General features: G+C 35.7%; 1 protein-coding gene across 2 annotated transcripts in view; it reads left to right on the forward strand.

Moving 5' to 3' along the window:
• Positions 1-10,776, forward strand: part of LOC140145886 (neuronal acetylcholine receptor subunit alpha-9-like) — a 232,861-nt gene extending 222,085 nt beyond the window's left edge. For both annotated transcript variants that reach the window (XM_072167589.1, XM_072167590.1), the window contains exons 6-7: positions 2,442-2,765; positions 5,487-10,776. In XM_072167589.1, coding sequence (XP_072023690.1) covers positions 2,442-2,765; positions 5,487-6,073 — 911 coding nt within the window. In that variant the 3' untranslated portion in view covers positions 6,074-10,776. The remainder of the gene's footprint in view (positions 1-2,441; positions 2,766-5,486) is intronic.
• The last annotated feature ends 6,307 nt before the right edge of the window (positions 10,777-17,083 follow it).

The following is a 17,083-nucleotide window of genomic DNA, read 5'->3' on the forward strand; positions in this document are numbered from 1 at the left end:
ACGTAAATGCAAACACAATTAGTTATGAACTACGTTATTGTAGCTTGGGCTCGATTTTACAAAGATGATAAGCGATTTTTACGATAGAATACAGCTTTATCACGTGATTGTATGACGTCACTGATGGACTGATGGCATAATACGAGATTGCCAGCTGTTTTATACTTCTATAGTGAAAAACCCAGTATCTGCTCTCCAGTGACACCTCGAACATTATTATTGCCCTAGGTAATAATAGGCCATAATAATGTTCACTGGAGGGGCATGAAAACTAGTATTACGGCCCTGTTATATTGATTTATCAACGTAAATACTGATACCTATTTCAATGTATCCAAATTTCCAAAGAAATTAATGCGGTGCCGCTGGAGCTGAAATAGATTACTAACAGAAAGCCTGATGATGACAAATGCGCATGTACTTTTTCCACATTGCTGGTAATAAATATCAAACAGTCATAATTGGCGGTCATTTCAAATCATCCCCAAGTCAACGAGGTTCAGGAATGTTGTCTCATTGTTAATTGTTAGTTATACATACCTAGACAAAATACAATGCTTTGTAACCCACCACTTAAACAGGATTTAGCCAAAGCAAACAAAGACTAAAGCTACTTAAGAATTCTATAGACATTATGTAGAAGTTTATTATCCTCTAAATGTAGCACCAACTTGAGGTACCTATGAATACGACCTTCATGCACATTTAACTCAGAATACAATTTGCCGACTTTACGGCTGGTTTGTGGTGGACGGTCACATATGGGTTAACTATGACAAAATGCTTGGATTACTCTGAAATGCATATCAAACTATTCGTCTTGTCACAAGGATTGAAATATGACAAAAGGTGTCAAATGTCAATGGTCAATCACACAGGGTCACATTTGTCGAATACTCTTTCAAAATAGGTTCAAATTTTTCATCTGGTCACAGGAATGAAACAAAAATAGTTTGTACTGCCAGTTATTTGGTTACCGATATACAGGACAAACTAGGTAAATGACCATTTAACTCTGCTGACCTTTGATTGTTTTCTGTTTAACTCGGTAAAGGAAATACTAATGCCCCTGTTAGACTCAGCGGCAAGCAGCATGACGTATCAGCCAATAACATGCCTTGATTGTGGCCGTTTGCCTGCAATGCGCATGCCATTGCCAGCGGTATGACATTATGAAACCAGCATAAGGGGCTTCGTTTAAATGAACTGAATTGAAGGAAGCAGTCCAGAGCTCAGCAGAGCAGTGAATCTCCAGCAAGAAGAAACAGAAACATCCGTGGACCCCTTTGCTCACTGACTTGCACTGGCTCCGTATTGAAGACCGCATCATGTTCAAACTTCTGTGTGTGTATAAGTCACTGAATGGACTCTGTCTTCAGTACATGAAAGACTGTCTGGTGGTAAAAAAATCTCGTCTTGGGTTATTAACCACCCGTTCTTGTCACAACTTGAACCTTGAGGTCCTTAAGACACATAAATGCGCTGGAGACAATGTCTTCTCAGTGGCTGGCCCCAGAGCTTGAAATAATCTCTCAAATCACATTCGTAATGCTCCAACAGTTAAAACCTTCAAATTTGCTCTCAAAACTCTCTTGTTTTTGCTGTTGTTTTTCATTTTCACTGCGCTTTGAATCCAGCGGTAAAGACGCTTTATAAGTGTTGGTTAATGTAATGTAATCGCTCAGCAGACCTTAAAACTAGAGCAAAGGCAGATGGATGAATTGAATAAGGGGCACGATTAAACAAGGTCTCCAAAAGTGTTAAAGAGGACAAGAGAAACCACATTGAAATGAGTGCAAGTAAATGGAAAGATGTAAGGGTGTCTCAAAAATAGCTTTTGGTATTGCCAACTTACAAAGAAGTTGGACCCCAGTATGGATGTTATAATTAGCATGTTAACACTCTTACCGTAAGTGAAGACATTAAGAGGCGAAAAAGTTCCCAGCTGTTTGAGGCACAAGATGAAAGGTGTATGTCCATTGTCCAGTATGAACCAGCAGCGGAAAAGCATCCACCACTGAGATCTGAAGTCGAGCTTACTAGTCATCTGGCATTTATAATGTAGCTTCAGACTGACAACTGGGAAACCATGGGTAGACTCAATGTGGCGTGTCATTTTTAAAGTAAAACCTTAAAATTATCACGCTACAATAATGACCATGCATCATATTTCACACACTTGGTATAGCCCAACACTATAGGAATGTATGTCAACATGGTCAGATACATTTAGCACAATACGATTGGAGCCTTACAATTTTGTGAAATCGATAAGTTATAATGTTTTGATGTATATCATATTAGTGCTCACCAACGTTTCCCATACCTATATAGCGTCTTTCGTTTTCATTCAATGTCAGTGTATATCCTTTAAGTAATCCTTAAACTTAAAGCTTCAAAACGATCAAATTTCATACACTTCTCCTTCTTTTTATCTGCAGGTGACGCTACCGTTTTCAACAGCGATGGCGAATGGGATATGGAAGGATTAACGGCTCTTTTGAAGAAGAATTTTACCCTGATGCCCCCGATTCCATACACGCATGTACTGTTTACAGTTCATTTACGACGGCTCTCTATGTATTACGTCTTTAATTTGGTGATGCCGTGTGTGCTCATCTCGGGTATAACAGTTCTTGGTTTTGTACTACCGTCCGATTCTGGCGAGAAAGTTAGCCTTGGTATCACAGTTTTACTCTCCCTAACCGTGTTCCTGTTACTCATTGCTGAATCAATGCCGCCCTCTAGTGACGTACCGGTGATAGGTAAGACCATATGGTTTTGGTTACGAATCACCGTTGTTTTATCAATGTGAATGAGATGTTTTATGTGAAATATTTTGCAACACTTAGACTTGGTAGGAGGATATAAGGTCATGGCATGACTCCCTGTCCGAGGATAAAGAAGATGTTTTTTATTATTATTTACGTACGAATATCAGTGAAATATCTGCCGAACTAGTGACCAACACTTGTGAAAGGGTGCGTATTTAGTATCACGATTTAATATAATGGCTTTGTGTCACCTAGTTAAATATTAGCGTAAAGGTTTTTACATGTAGGGGTAACTTTATCAGCTGTATGTAGTTCAACACTATATAAAAATATCTGAAATTTATTTTCTTTGAAATTTGATTGAAGAGAAATCAGTTTATGGTAAATTTATATAGAGAGTTGAACTTGTACAAACGCACCTGCAAAAAAGCTGTCAAGGTACCTCCTTTTCGGTAAAACTTTGAAATACCATCTTCCTTTTTTAAGAAAAACTTACCACAATATTGTTGCCAAATATATCACAAACATAAAAATTATCTCATTCTCATGGTGATAGTAAACCAGAGCCCTGGTTGATCAGGTCCATGGTATGTAAAGTGGCCACTATGAGTGAGGTTATGACTGTTTCCAAGTTCTGAAGTTAAAGGTACGCCCAACAGTATCCACCATTCTAGTTTTGTTTTGCAAACCATTTTATTTACTTATAGCAATTAAAGAGCATATTTCCCAAGCTAAGATACAATGTCATTGCAAATGCAGTTTTTGCCTATCATTTTCTTTTATCTATTATTTTATTTGCTTAGAAGATTCTTATAAACTTTACTTCACAAATTAATTCCAGCATGAAACGCTATTTGACTGCACGCCTATCAGGAAAAGCTGTATATTCTATTCTATTAATATTAAATTTTTCTTGCTGCTTATTTATACTTTATGCCATCAACCTGCAGTATTTTAATTTGAGGAAACTTCTAACCAGTCGTAGGACCTAATGCTCATGTAGTGTGTCACTTTATATACCTTGGATTGGTCTATAGACATACTACAAACTTGCAAATAAAGATTACCTGACGAGAAACTAAAATTGGGGACAATAAATATTTATAAATAAATATTTGTACCTCTCTGTTCTTAGTTACAAGTGACTTTGAGCGTGTGGATATTTTTTAATATTCATAAAATACGTCAATCATTACATGGAGATTGGTTTAGACCATCCTTGTCGGAATGTTAATTCAGAGCGTTGAAATTGGGCTATTCCACTCGTAACCCATACAACCCCTATGGAAGATATGACCTTAATCTCCCGCACGGGATATGTACATTTCAAATAGAGTCGCCCATTTAGATGACTCCATTTGAAATTCACACTCCTGTGTGGAAGATTAAAGTCATGTCTTCCATAGAAAATGATGTATATTCAAATGGAATAACCCAATACCATTTCAAACAATTTGAATGTTAGAATGCAAGTTCTCGCAGGTTTCCTTTACGTATATTGTAGTATCGTCTATACGCCGTCAACGTAAACGTCATTAGTGGTCACGTGACTAAACTAACCAATTAGATTCACGTGATGTTGCATTAACCAAATCTTCAAATCGTAAGTATCATGATCAACGTGATGATAGTCATTGTGCATGCATCCTTTTACGTTAATATGCAATTATATACTGCCATGACAGGTTCTGGTTAAAACTGCGGGCGCGAGGTGAAATCAATAGTACTATTTACCTGCGCCTCGCATGAAAATAGTACTATTAATGTCATCGATGGACCATAGTTTTAACCAGAACCTCGAATAAAGGCAGTATATATAATCATTATCATTGTTCATTGTTCAACCGATTCCTTTTTCAGTGGGTAGTGGTGTGTGAGATGCTTCGGTCATCGGCACTCAGATAATTTAGGGAAAAAACGGTTCCTTCCTCACTTGGTAGTGGTATGGGAGATGCTTAGATCATCGTCACTCAGATAATTTAAGAACCAACCGGGTCCTTCCTCAGTGGGTAGTGGTGTGAGAGATGCTTAGATCATTGGCACTCAGATAATTTAGGAACTAACCAGTTCCTTCCTCAGTGGATAGTGGTGTGGAAGATGCTTAGATCGCTTAGACGTCCTGTCAACCAGACCAAAAATGCCGTAGGTCAGCAACCAATCACGGCGCGCCTTTGCCCTGACACCAGACGCAAACTAGTCTTTTTAATTCGGTCTTCATTAATTATAACTTGATCTGTCATGGTGTTCTTTCAAATTGGTATATATAACTTATAAAGTTGCATGGAGCCGAATCAAAATACGCAAAATTAACACTTTTGATATTTTTGAAAAGGCTGTGGTATGTATTTGTACTACTAAACATCACAAGACACCTAATGGCCTGTGCATAAATGCAGCTGCCGTCTGGATGGGAAAGATGGGGGGAATAAAGGGAGAAAACAAACAAAGAAGTTGTTTCCTCTGGGTGAGATTCGAGCCCGATACCCCTCTCATGCCAAGCACTAGGCCGCCGACACTTAGCCACGGTTCTTACACTGGCAGGGCCACCGAAAGCGTGCCCATATATCATGTATATCACTTAGGGTGATTGCGTCATCACATCTAGTGGGATGCACGCACGCGCAGTGAAGTTGTTTGTAGTATTTTGTAGTACTCAGGGCGGTTAGGGTTCATTAATGTCTTACTTACACATCTCTCGATTTTTTTCTACAGGACAATATTACGCCGGTACAATGTTATTGGTATCCATTTCTATAATGTTAACTGTAATAGTGTTAAATCTTCACCATCGAGGGCCACAATGCAAACCTGTCCCGCAATGGGTCAGGAGGTACGTCTTAGGTTCAGTGGCTAAGGTTCTTCGTGTACCAAGACACAACACCCTCTCCAAAAGGAGTAGGATGTTATTGAAGATGCACCGTGAAGAAGCTGAGTCGCTGATGGAGATGGCACAGTCGCATATCAACCCTAACGAATCACCAATAATGGCTATAAATAACATGTCACGAAATGCTGTCAGGAATAACAAGTCGTCGTCGGATCAGGAGAAAACAAGATGCTGTGGTCATATTCAAGCTGATCTAATGAGGCGAATGTTGGATCATCTGAGATACCTAAGAGAACACTTTGAAGGTATAGATAATTCAGAAAAAGTCAGAAATGAATGGAAGATGGTTGCACAAGTCGTTGATAGAATCTTTTTGATATTGTATGTTATGGGGTCCGTATCGACATTATTAATTATTGTACTTGGTATGAAACAGCCAACTAAAGAAGAAGCGGCAACAGCTGGTCATTAATGATAAGGGGTTGATAAAAAAAAAATAATTAGCTTTTGTAAGGTTCCTCAAACTACGACAAGTTTTCACACGATTTCCATCCCAAGGTTCTGAATTCGGTAGATTGTTCTAGCGAAGGCTGGTATTACGTAATTCTTAAAATAGATGAATACGTAGTTAAGGTGTGAAGGAATATCTCCATCAAAGCTAAAGGTAAAATATTTCACTAATTTGAGGAGTCGCGCCACATCCCACACCCATTTTGTCAGCCATTCGATCCCCTCCAACACTTTTGAAACGATGACTTCATTAGAATGTTGTGTGTAAATATTTTAAATTTGTTTACAATAATTCCTTCTGTTAGGACAAGTCCTTATTTGAATGAGCTCGTACATAAGACTAAAACAATATTTCTATGAAGCATGTGACGTACGTTAAGTGCTCAGTAACTGCTCAGTGATTAAGACTGATCGTCAAAATGGTTGTAAACTTCTTCGTACCCGGATACTACATCTCGTAATCAATCGTTCGCTACCTTAGAACGCCAAATCGTTCGGAATGTCGTCGAGATACCTTTCGCTATCTTAGAGCCAAATCGAAAAACTCCTATGAGCTACTCCTATGTATTGTATGGAGTGTCGTCCAAGAACATTAGATGAAACTATTATGACATGGGATATAGCAGCTTCAATGGCCGATCTCAGACTTGTGACAGAACACTACCCAGGGGATTCAAATAACAATCGTAGGGAATGTGGAACAATGTCGCAATTCATTTATATGTACCTTTTAGTCGTTTACTTAAATCAACTCACTTGAAATATGTACCATTTTGCTTCCTATATCATATACGGCATTGACCCTCTGAGCATGATGAACTCTCGCCCTCCTGCACAACCTCTACAGTGGTGCGTCGTGTGTACGTAATATCAAAAAATAGCAAGCCAAAGCAGAGAACGTTGAGGACAACAAAACAAAACGAATAAGATCTTCATCGTTTGATGAGTTACTCGCACATGTGATGTGTTACTCATGAACATGGCATGGATGGCTTTATTGTATGCCTAGGACAATCCACTTTTTGTCAGCATAGATAGTCAATTTAATTAATACTAGCGGATTGGTGCCAAGATTTAACAATTGGCTTTTCGCTCTGCTAATCCTGACCGGAGTGTCTGGTAGCTCATTCCATATCCCTTTGACGTATGGGAGAAATGATCTTCTGTGCTTCTGTAGCTGACCAGTTTGGATCTTCAATTTTTCTCAGCTGTGTTATTAGACTTTATAGATTGCCCGAGTCGTAGGTATGATTATTTGCCCACGTCCAACTTTGTTTTGTCAGCACAGATATTGACTGTTATCATACTGACATTTCTTTTAAGATCGTAGCAGGATAGACACTCATACGATAAAGGACACGAAGGTGGGGTGTTCCTCACTAGGTATGAATCTACACAGTATAGTTGCCGACATAGGCGATCTGGTGCTTCTTTTGAAGTCAGCTCACGACATTTTAAGCCAATGATGCGCATGCATTTTTCGGAAATCTATTATTATAGAGTCTTCAACAGTCTAACTATGTCTTGTCTTTTACAACCTGATGTGCTGACATCATGTAGAAAAGACACAATCTGGGAACCGTTTGAGTATAGCGTAAGTATAATGTGCTTCCACCATCAATAGTCGTTTACTATTGCAAAGAAACCTGCCGAATTCAGAAACCTTGCTTTATCCTGTATTCTAGGATATGTATACTAATTTGTTTTTGTTTAAATTCATTTAGAATTCTTATTATTATTTTCATAAATTGAGGTACCTGTGTGTAAGAAGTTTACTTTTGCAAAATATCAACCCCTGCTTAATGATTGGAAATATTTTACTTACTATCTCTAAATAGTAATACTCGTAAAAATACGTAAAATAAGTAAAATAACAGACATTATTGAGCATGTTTAACATGAACAACTGATGTACGCAAATAGTATTTTCATCGCTGTTACTATTATTGTGGTTATAACTTCTGTCGTTTTCTGAAGTTTTATTTGACGGCATTCAATAACAGTAAAAACAATTACTAATCTTTTTTATTTCCTTTGTACTGAAATAGATTAAGGCAAGTACATAGTAGATTATAGACTACTATTTCACTTTTTTCAGTTTTCTATAATACATTGTTTCGTTTATATTTACTTGTTTTATGTTGTTTATTTCATGTATTGGCCTTTGAATTATGTTATGGAGAGCAAAACAACCAAGTAAAATACAAATAATAGCAATAAAAATATGGCAACAACTAGTTTGCTAAACATAGTAATGCAAGTAGTTTGTATGATCATACACACACATCCCACACCTATATCCCCCACACACCCCAACTCATCCCCACACCCACACAAACACATTATTACAAAAGAAATACACTATGTGACAATAATACCCGAGAACGAGCATACATCGATAAAACACATAAACAATTTTAAGCTTCAACATTTGAACTGCAATTAACTGTTTTCTGCTCTCCCTTTTTACTTTCATGGTGTGTGGTTTAATAATTAAAACCTACCATTATTCTCGTGTGTGTTTTTATTTATTTTAGTTTGTTTATTTATTATTATTATTATTTGTTCATAATTAAGTTCTTCAGTTTTTATTGTTTACATGTTTTCTTAAATTCCATATGCAAATGTTGACCATTTTATTTATTCAATGAAATATCGTCTGTGTGTGCGCGCCAATTTTGAATGTTAAAAATAATAAATTGTGTCTTCGATGCAACTTAGAAACAGGAAATTAATATGTAGCTGTACTGTAGCTTAATACCAACGATTAGTTAACTATGATGTATCATTGTTATAATCTGTTTAGTTTAAAGGCAGTAAATGTGATCTTTTATGGTATCAAAAAGGATGACAACTTTCTTACATTTTGTTGGTAAATCGATTGAAATAGTTTAGGCATAAAATATACCCCTGTTCAAAAACAGGTGTGCATGTGGATGGAATGTTATCCATTATACACAACAGGTGCAGTCATTGTGTTACCGGTACAAACCGATATGATGTCAAGCTGATAAGTATGCAAATGTTACAATGACATTTCGTAACGGCCTGTGTGATTGGTTAATAATATGTTTTAACGAACTGCGTGATTGGTTCAGTAATATTACTTATTACATGGCCTCAGCCACCGATTGAATTATACAGTCTCAATAATTGACCAGACAAATCAATGAGACGCTTTGTGAATACTTTACTCGCCATAGCAACACGTTCGTAACACACGTGACTTCCAAATTAATGTCCCAACGCTAGTCGATGAGGCGGATGTCAGTAGTTTTTGTTATGATATAATTATGATCAGAATTAGTCAGTTCTGTAACTGTTACATCATACTTTATCTAATGCTTTTAACACAACATAGTTAACAAAAGTCTAAGAGTTTAAAAAAAAAGTCCATACCACACAAATATATATTTGTAGTATTGACATGATGCTTCTTTTATTATTCGTAACTTATGGATGGCGGCCAATCAGTCTATGATTGTGAAATCAAAATATTCCTAATTTATTGAGAGTGTTGTAACATTAACATTACCTCGTGACAACAGCCTCATTGGCTCACGTTGAGCCACATATATTATAATCAGAATAAAAAAAGGTCTGTTCGTTTCTAACAGGACCGCTGATGACGTCGTGACGATGTTTTACGATGGACTAAACTAGAAGAAATAAATTATCATGTACAAATCTAATTTCTTGTACAAATTGAAAGCATTTTTGATACCGACAAAGCAAGTATAGTGTAATTGTAACCCCTTTATGTGTACTGGGTACATTTGGATCTTTCCTGTACCTGACTTATACATGTTGTACGTTGATCTTTGCTCTTAAGATCATAACTGATTTCACCCCTCACTTATCAAGTTTGAAGGAGGTTTCACAAAAATTGCGCCCTTAATTTTTGTCAAAACGTTTAACATGTACGCATAACTATGTTAATGAACACCTGAGATAGTTAATAAGTTTAAATCAGTAGCGTCTTTTATATAAAACTGAATGATATTATAATTGATATCTGGATCCAAACATTAATTCCCCCATACAACTCAATTGGAGATCAACTTAACGCACAATATGTTTCTTATTTTCAATTTTATATATATACTGCTCAGTAGGCTCTCTGTGTTTTCAATCTAACAAAATAAAGTAAAATTTTCATGATTTGGTTTTCACGAGAAATATACCACAGCCCCTTTGAACAATTTATTGACCCAATTAACATGATTAACCGCATCATTCATGTCCAATTACATAAGCTATGTCCAAAAATAGTAAGATAAGTAAGTTAATAAATTATGATACTAATATCGATTTGAAAAATAAAAGTAACAACACCCACAAATTTTAATACGAAAGATGTTAAATAATGAAACTAGTGGATAAAAGTGTACTACTGTTTATAGTCCAACAATATTGACTCAACATGCAATTGTATTTCATTATTACTTCATGTACTTCATTATTCCCTGAGTACACTAAAGTGATATTTAGTCCGCACCAAATATTCGTGCGATAGACTCTTTTCATGCTCAATTAACCTGTGTAGAAATAGCCTTGAGCACGTGAAATAGGAAAATTGTTTAGCATAACAAAGAACAAGACCCGAAATTTCAGTGTAAAAGTTATGGAGCGTAAACTGTCTCTTCTGTCAAAGATAAACTTTATTAAGAGAGATTTTCTGAGAAATACTGATGCCATGGGAAAAAGGTGGAAGATGGGGGTCAGCAAATTTCAACCATATTTTGGCAATTTAATAAGTTTGGATAAGTGTTCATAATAATCAGTATAAAAAATCTGCTATGCCCCCTCCTGGGAAATATGGGCCCCCTAAAATATGCCCCCTAACACGTATTTCCCTGACTTGTAAAATACCGTTTTATGCCATTTTTGAACAAATTTTTGGCACCTAAGACAAGCATCTATGAAAGTAAATTTTTCTACACATCTTCTTTCATCCTTTGTCTTTATCAAAAAATATAAAACAACAAATGTTTATATTGGGATGTTCCATTTATGAACAGGGTGGGGGCCAATATTTCACATTTTACAACTTTTGAAAAAAGTGAAATATCCCTCTACTTTGTGACGTCATTGTAGGAGTTCCTCAATCTTTCTCAAATTGTTCATTACAGGAGAGAACCTCTGTACATAGGTCATTTATATAATGCAATAAAAATCATGGAGACTTTTTACTTTTCATAGAACACAAACATGGATATTCCCAATATGTGAGATTGGTATAATGATGCTGTATATAACGCCAACATCAAATATAATATCTTTTCACTGTATCAGTCCCAATTCTTGAGCCAATAGTCAGTTATTCCATTGAGGAGTTAAGAACCACATTTAAGAATGCAAATCAAGTACAGGGGTATGTGTTTCTCTTTTACAGCATATTGGTAAAATCGCCAGTAGATAATGCTCCTTGAATATGAGCCCCTCTAATGTCACAAGCTCGTATTCATACATGTTAGTGGTATTATGATTATTATGAAAATCACAAGCTCCTATTCTGATTCTTAATCATTTCACATGCATCAGTACTTAAGCTATAGGAACTAGGCCTAGTAGGGCCCCATACCCCAAAGTACTAAATCCTAATAACCTGGGGTGGAACTTAATGCTAGGAGTGGGCTATAAATGGGACTTGTTTTGTTTTGCTTCGGGATAAGTTTTTTTGTATGTTCTATTTAACCTAGGCTTATCTCAACATGAAATTACAAAATGTTAAGCCTGTGTTTCAAAAAAGAATGTGCACAGCAAAAATCCAAAAAACAGCAACAACATTTTGAGCAATTTGTTGCATTAAAAAAGTTTGTATTACACTTAATGAGTATATTATTTCTTTAATTTTAAGTTACATGTATTAGGAGATTTCAAAGGGAAGTCAATTGCCATCGCAATGGCCATTTATACTAATATTTAAGCGAATTTCCCCAGTAATCTATGATCTTTGAATTTTGGGCAGTTTGACCCCAAATTGACCAATTTTCTTCATTTTGAGCAATTTGTTGCATTAAAAAAGTTTGTATTACACTTTATAAGTATACTATTGATATACATGGATTCTTTAATTTTAAGCTACATGTATTGGAGATTTCAAAGACAAGGCAGTTGTCATGGCAATGGCCATTTATACTAATATTTAAGCGAATTTCCCCAGTAACATTAAGCAAATTCGATTTCACAAGAAAAGTATAGACCCTCTCCGAATAACTGCTAACAGAGCCCGTTTTAGTACTAATTTCGATGTTGAAATAGCAGCATCACTTTCTAACATTTGTTAATAAAAACTGAACCTTACCTGTAAAGATAGACAAAATTGGAGCTTAAGTGAAAATTTAGGCTTTATTTAATACAGCTAAAAATAAAGAAAACTATTGTCATGCGTGGTAGAATTGCCGCTTAAAAATGTTGATTTTACATGCTTTTCACTATGATGGAGAGGTTATTTGGTGGTCTGCGCCCCCTTAATAGACAGAGGTCACTCAGATGAAAGAGAGCAGTTTACTAGTATATTGACCATCAAAGGATCCTCAATACAAACCCAAAAATCCATATAATATGTCGGCATTTTTGGTATTTCAAAAATCGAGAATCATAGATACATAAGCGTTTTTATGTTTAACACAATAACACCCCTACTTGATCAATGTAGTGTTCCAATATATTATTGTCTTTGTTGTTAACTACATAGTGATAGAAAATAATTATTGTAGGCCCTACCTGCGTTCCTTGGAAGAAAAAGGTAATATTCATTTGAGGGTGCATAAAGCATGATTCAAAAGGTTATTTTAAATCAGCACAGACAGAATTTTAGTACTGACTCGGGGTACTGAACCCTTTATAGAATAGTCCTGTTCTATAAGCATTTATCCAACATAATTTAGGCCCCAATTTATTATGTAATAGTTTTGTTGATGTTGTTTACTTCTGATAGGCTCCCTTTTCATCAAATTTCATTTTTGAACTTAGAAAAATCACCGTACCTGAGTTTAGCATGAAAATATCGCAATTTTGCACTTTTCTGAAAAAGAGCATAAAGTAAGATGTGCTCATTTTAAAACGGAAAAAGTCTCCACGATTTTTATTTGCTCAATTGTTCAACCTATATCTACTTTATCCAACAAGTAAATAACTTTGACAAAAATATTGAGGAACTCTCACAATCATCTTGCAAACTTTGCTTCAAAATTAGTATTTTGCACTTTTCTGAAAAAAGAGCATAAAGTAAGATGTGCTCATTTTAAAACGGAAAAAGTCTCCACGATTTTTATTTGCTCAATTAATCAACCTATATCTACTTTATCCAACAAGTAACTAACTTTGACAAAATATTGAGGAACTCTCACAATCATCTTGCAAACTTTGCTTCAAAATTAGAATTTTTCACATTTACACAATTGCTGAAAAGGGCATTACACCCCTCTCTGAATATGGAACAACCCAAATGTTGTACAAAGAATTTTTAATTGTTATGTTGAGACAAAATGTGTATTATTACTGTGAAGTATAAATAAAATGTCTGCAGATGCGCGTTATTACGTGGCTCTAATCAAAAGTTAGTGCACATTTCAAAGTTTTTGTGTCTGAGAAGACAATCATGGGGGTCAATTTGAGGGGGGTCCAGTATCTCCCAGTGGGGGGTCCTCAAAATTTTTTAATACCTCCACTGTAAATACTCATGGACACATGTTTGATTGACAAAATATGAACAAAATTTGCTGACCCCCATCTTCCACCTACCATCTGAGTCTATCGGATAAACCCTCTTAAGAGCTAACGCCCTTTATATCAATTTTATTGATACCTCTTTTCTCATACTTTCACAATAAGAACGTCTGAATATTAATGTATACATTCTGAGCTCGAAGGAATATTTTATATCAAACGCACAATATAGAACATATTTTGTTTAGGTTATGTAAATTACATAGTTTTACTATTCACATTGTTGTAATTTCTTTTCTCAGACTTTGCTTTAATTTAGTCATTTCGTAGACTGTTTCTGATTCGGAATAGTAAGATAAATAATTTGGTATGCCTATATGATATTTTCTTTTCAAAGTTACTTATAATTTACCTAGAAACTTAACCGGATTTCAGATACTTCAATTAGGTGCGTTTCTTTTTGTTCTTTTGTTTTGTTTTTGTTTTGTATTGTTTTTTATTTTGTCCTTTCATCTTGCTATTATTATCTACTTCTCTCCTTCTCCTTCTGTCATTTTCATTACTACCACCCCTTTCGTCAATTACAAAATGACCAACACTGTTTATACACTTACGTGGACATTAATTACCTTGGTATTTATGACGTCCTGCGACTCCAATAACCTTCGCATTGTTTGAAAGACACGTGACACGCCTGTTAGAACTTTCGCATCGATTGACGCTAATGAAATGGGGGCTTGTCCGGGACTCCGGGAACAACTTATCCATATTAACCAATGACGAGCTGGTGACATATAAATAGAAGACAGTCTCTAAAACAATGAAAGTTATGCTGTCGGATAGTAGGTTGGCGATTCTAGTCTCTAATCTTGCTCCTAGACCATTACTCGACGATGCAGCTCATAGCGCAGCTATTCCTGATTGCGAAACTTATGCTTCTAATTTATTAGTTGACACTTAAAGTTTGTTTCGTCTCTCTAACCTATCCCCATCTATTATAGAAAATATATAAAATACCATTGAGACACGAACCAGTCCTACGTCAGTCCCGTAAGACAATACAAATGTAGTCCAAGTCGCACTTTTATGATATTTTTTGCTAGAATAAACCCTGATATGAAGAATGGATAGCGCCGATCAAAATCTTATGGTCCAAGAGCATGGTCTATGTGACCAGAATTTCCGATTAGCTCAAAGAGCACTTTTTTCTTCAGATTTTAAAAGATAAATATCTAATTAATATCTAATTTCTGGCTTTAACTTAAGCCTCTAAAGATTTGTCATTTTATTTTTCTATAATTTCCAAATTTCTCTAACAATTATATTACTTTACTTACACATGACATAACATTTATGCCTCATCATGACGTATGACGTATTGACTTAAGGTTTGACGGCCTGTGAATGTACGTAACTCATCACTATACCGTCCGATGTACATATCATGTAAAATACCTGCTTCGCTGTTTGATCTTTTACGTAGAAATGTATAAGGCAACATTTCGGGCCAAATGTCTCAAAGCTGCGTTTGTATTGCGGTGGTGATTTTGGAGAAATCGACCTATTAGTTTTGGTTTGTTATACACAAAAAAAAAAAAAAATCTCGGCAAATATGTTTTAAAATATGTTGTAGATTTGTGTGAGCCACACTTCTTTGAATTATTAACAATATAATGTCAGCAACGTAGCGTGAGTCATCCTATAGGGGGAACGACCAGGATGGGGGGAGACACAAGCCATTATTTTGGCAATTTTCCTATGGGAGTTTCTAAATTTCGAAATCGACACTTCGCCACATTATGTAAGTTTTAAAGATTTCTTTTGATATATTTTATTTTAACTGGCGTTAAAGAAGCGTGGTCCGATTTTTCATGTCCTGTTTTCAATCTTAGATTGAGACATGCCATTAAAAATAAGCTTCCAAATTTTGATTTGTATTCCTCCTGTGGTTTTGAAATAAAGAAGCAAAAATGTGTATGACAATGCCCCATAGATGACACTTCCGATATGGTTACCACAAATCATTGCGTTTTTATTCACGTCATTTGAAACGATAAAAATGCGTTAATTTTGGTGAAAAATATGAGATTTCTTCTGATTCCTAAATCTCAGTTTTGATGAAGAAAAATGGTGGATGGAGCTGTCGATAAGATCCATTTAAGTTGAGAGAATAAAAGGGGTTAGAAGAGGGAGAAAACGCATTTCACGTTGGATTGTAAAACTCCTCACAAGCTTTGAGACATACTGGTTTTTTCTTTGCCATATGATATTTGAGGGACGCGTGCATATTGTTTAAATTTTCCAACCAATATTAGCACTTATTTAAGCCGAAACATTCTAATTACCCGTCATATTCAAATACAAAATTAATCAAATCATAGTTCACACAAGTTGTATAAACACTGATTTATACCTGCTTTAACTATATAAAAAAATTATGCATTTGGGTTTAGAATACTGCAGAAATGTAGCGTATTGCAGATTCTACATGAGCTTGAAAAGCATTAAAAAAAGCATGTTCCTTAATGGGTCAAAATGGTGTTTTGCTATTTCAGATATATATCTCTTAAATGGGGATAATAATGAAAAGAAATTCAATTTAATTATCTAAGTGTGTGCTTTTAATAAACTCGTTTAATGTGTTTTAGGATTACATTTATAGAACAATAACTATTATTCTAGTTTACGTAAAACATGTACACCAGACATTATTCAGGCACGACGTTTTGTTTGGTACTATAGGGCTATCGGTGCTACGACAGGTACCGATGACTCTTTTTCGTACCTTGCAGATGTAGTCGATACTCACCTTTAAGGTTTCTCTACCGGGTGTCGATTTCTACCAAAATTCCTTCCCACCAGGTAATAGGTATATTGCATAACAATTCGCCAGCGAAGTGGTTGCATAACTCCTTGGTTACAGGATCACGCACCTTTTGGATTGGTAGCACATGTCATAGACTTTGTGTTACGATCATTTCGATCGTGGTGCAGAATTCAAAAGTATGATCCAGTTGACATAGTGATAATCGGATTACACGTAACACTTCGCTGGCGAATAGATACAGTTCAGAAGTTAATCCATCTCCAATATGCAATATGCAATACGCATATTGTATTGTTGGAAGGAATTTCGTTTCAAATCGACCTCCGGTAGAGAAATCCTAAATGTACGTATTGTATTCAGCGTAATTAACTATTTGTATAATGCTATGATAACGCTGTTGCTTATTTAATTAAAAAACCCGATGGTACAAGTGCCATCGGTACCTATCGGGGAACCAGTAGTCCTATAGGA

The sequence above is a fragment of the Amphiura filiformis genome, chromosome 2 (genome assembly GCF_039555335.1).
Source record: "Amphiura filiformis chromosome 2, Afil_fr2py, whole genome shotgun sequence".
Classification (NCBI taxonomy): domain Eukaryota; kingdom Metazoa; phylum Echinodermata; class Ophiuroidea; order Amphilepidida; family Amphiuridae; genus Amphiura; species Amphiura filiformis.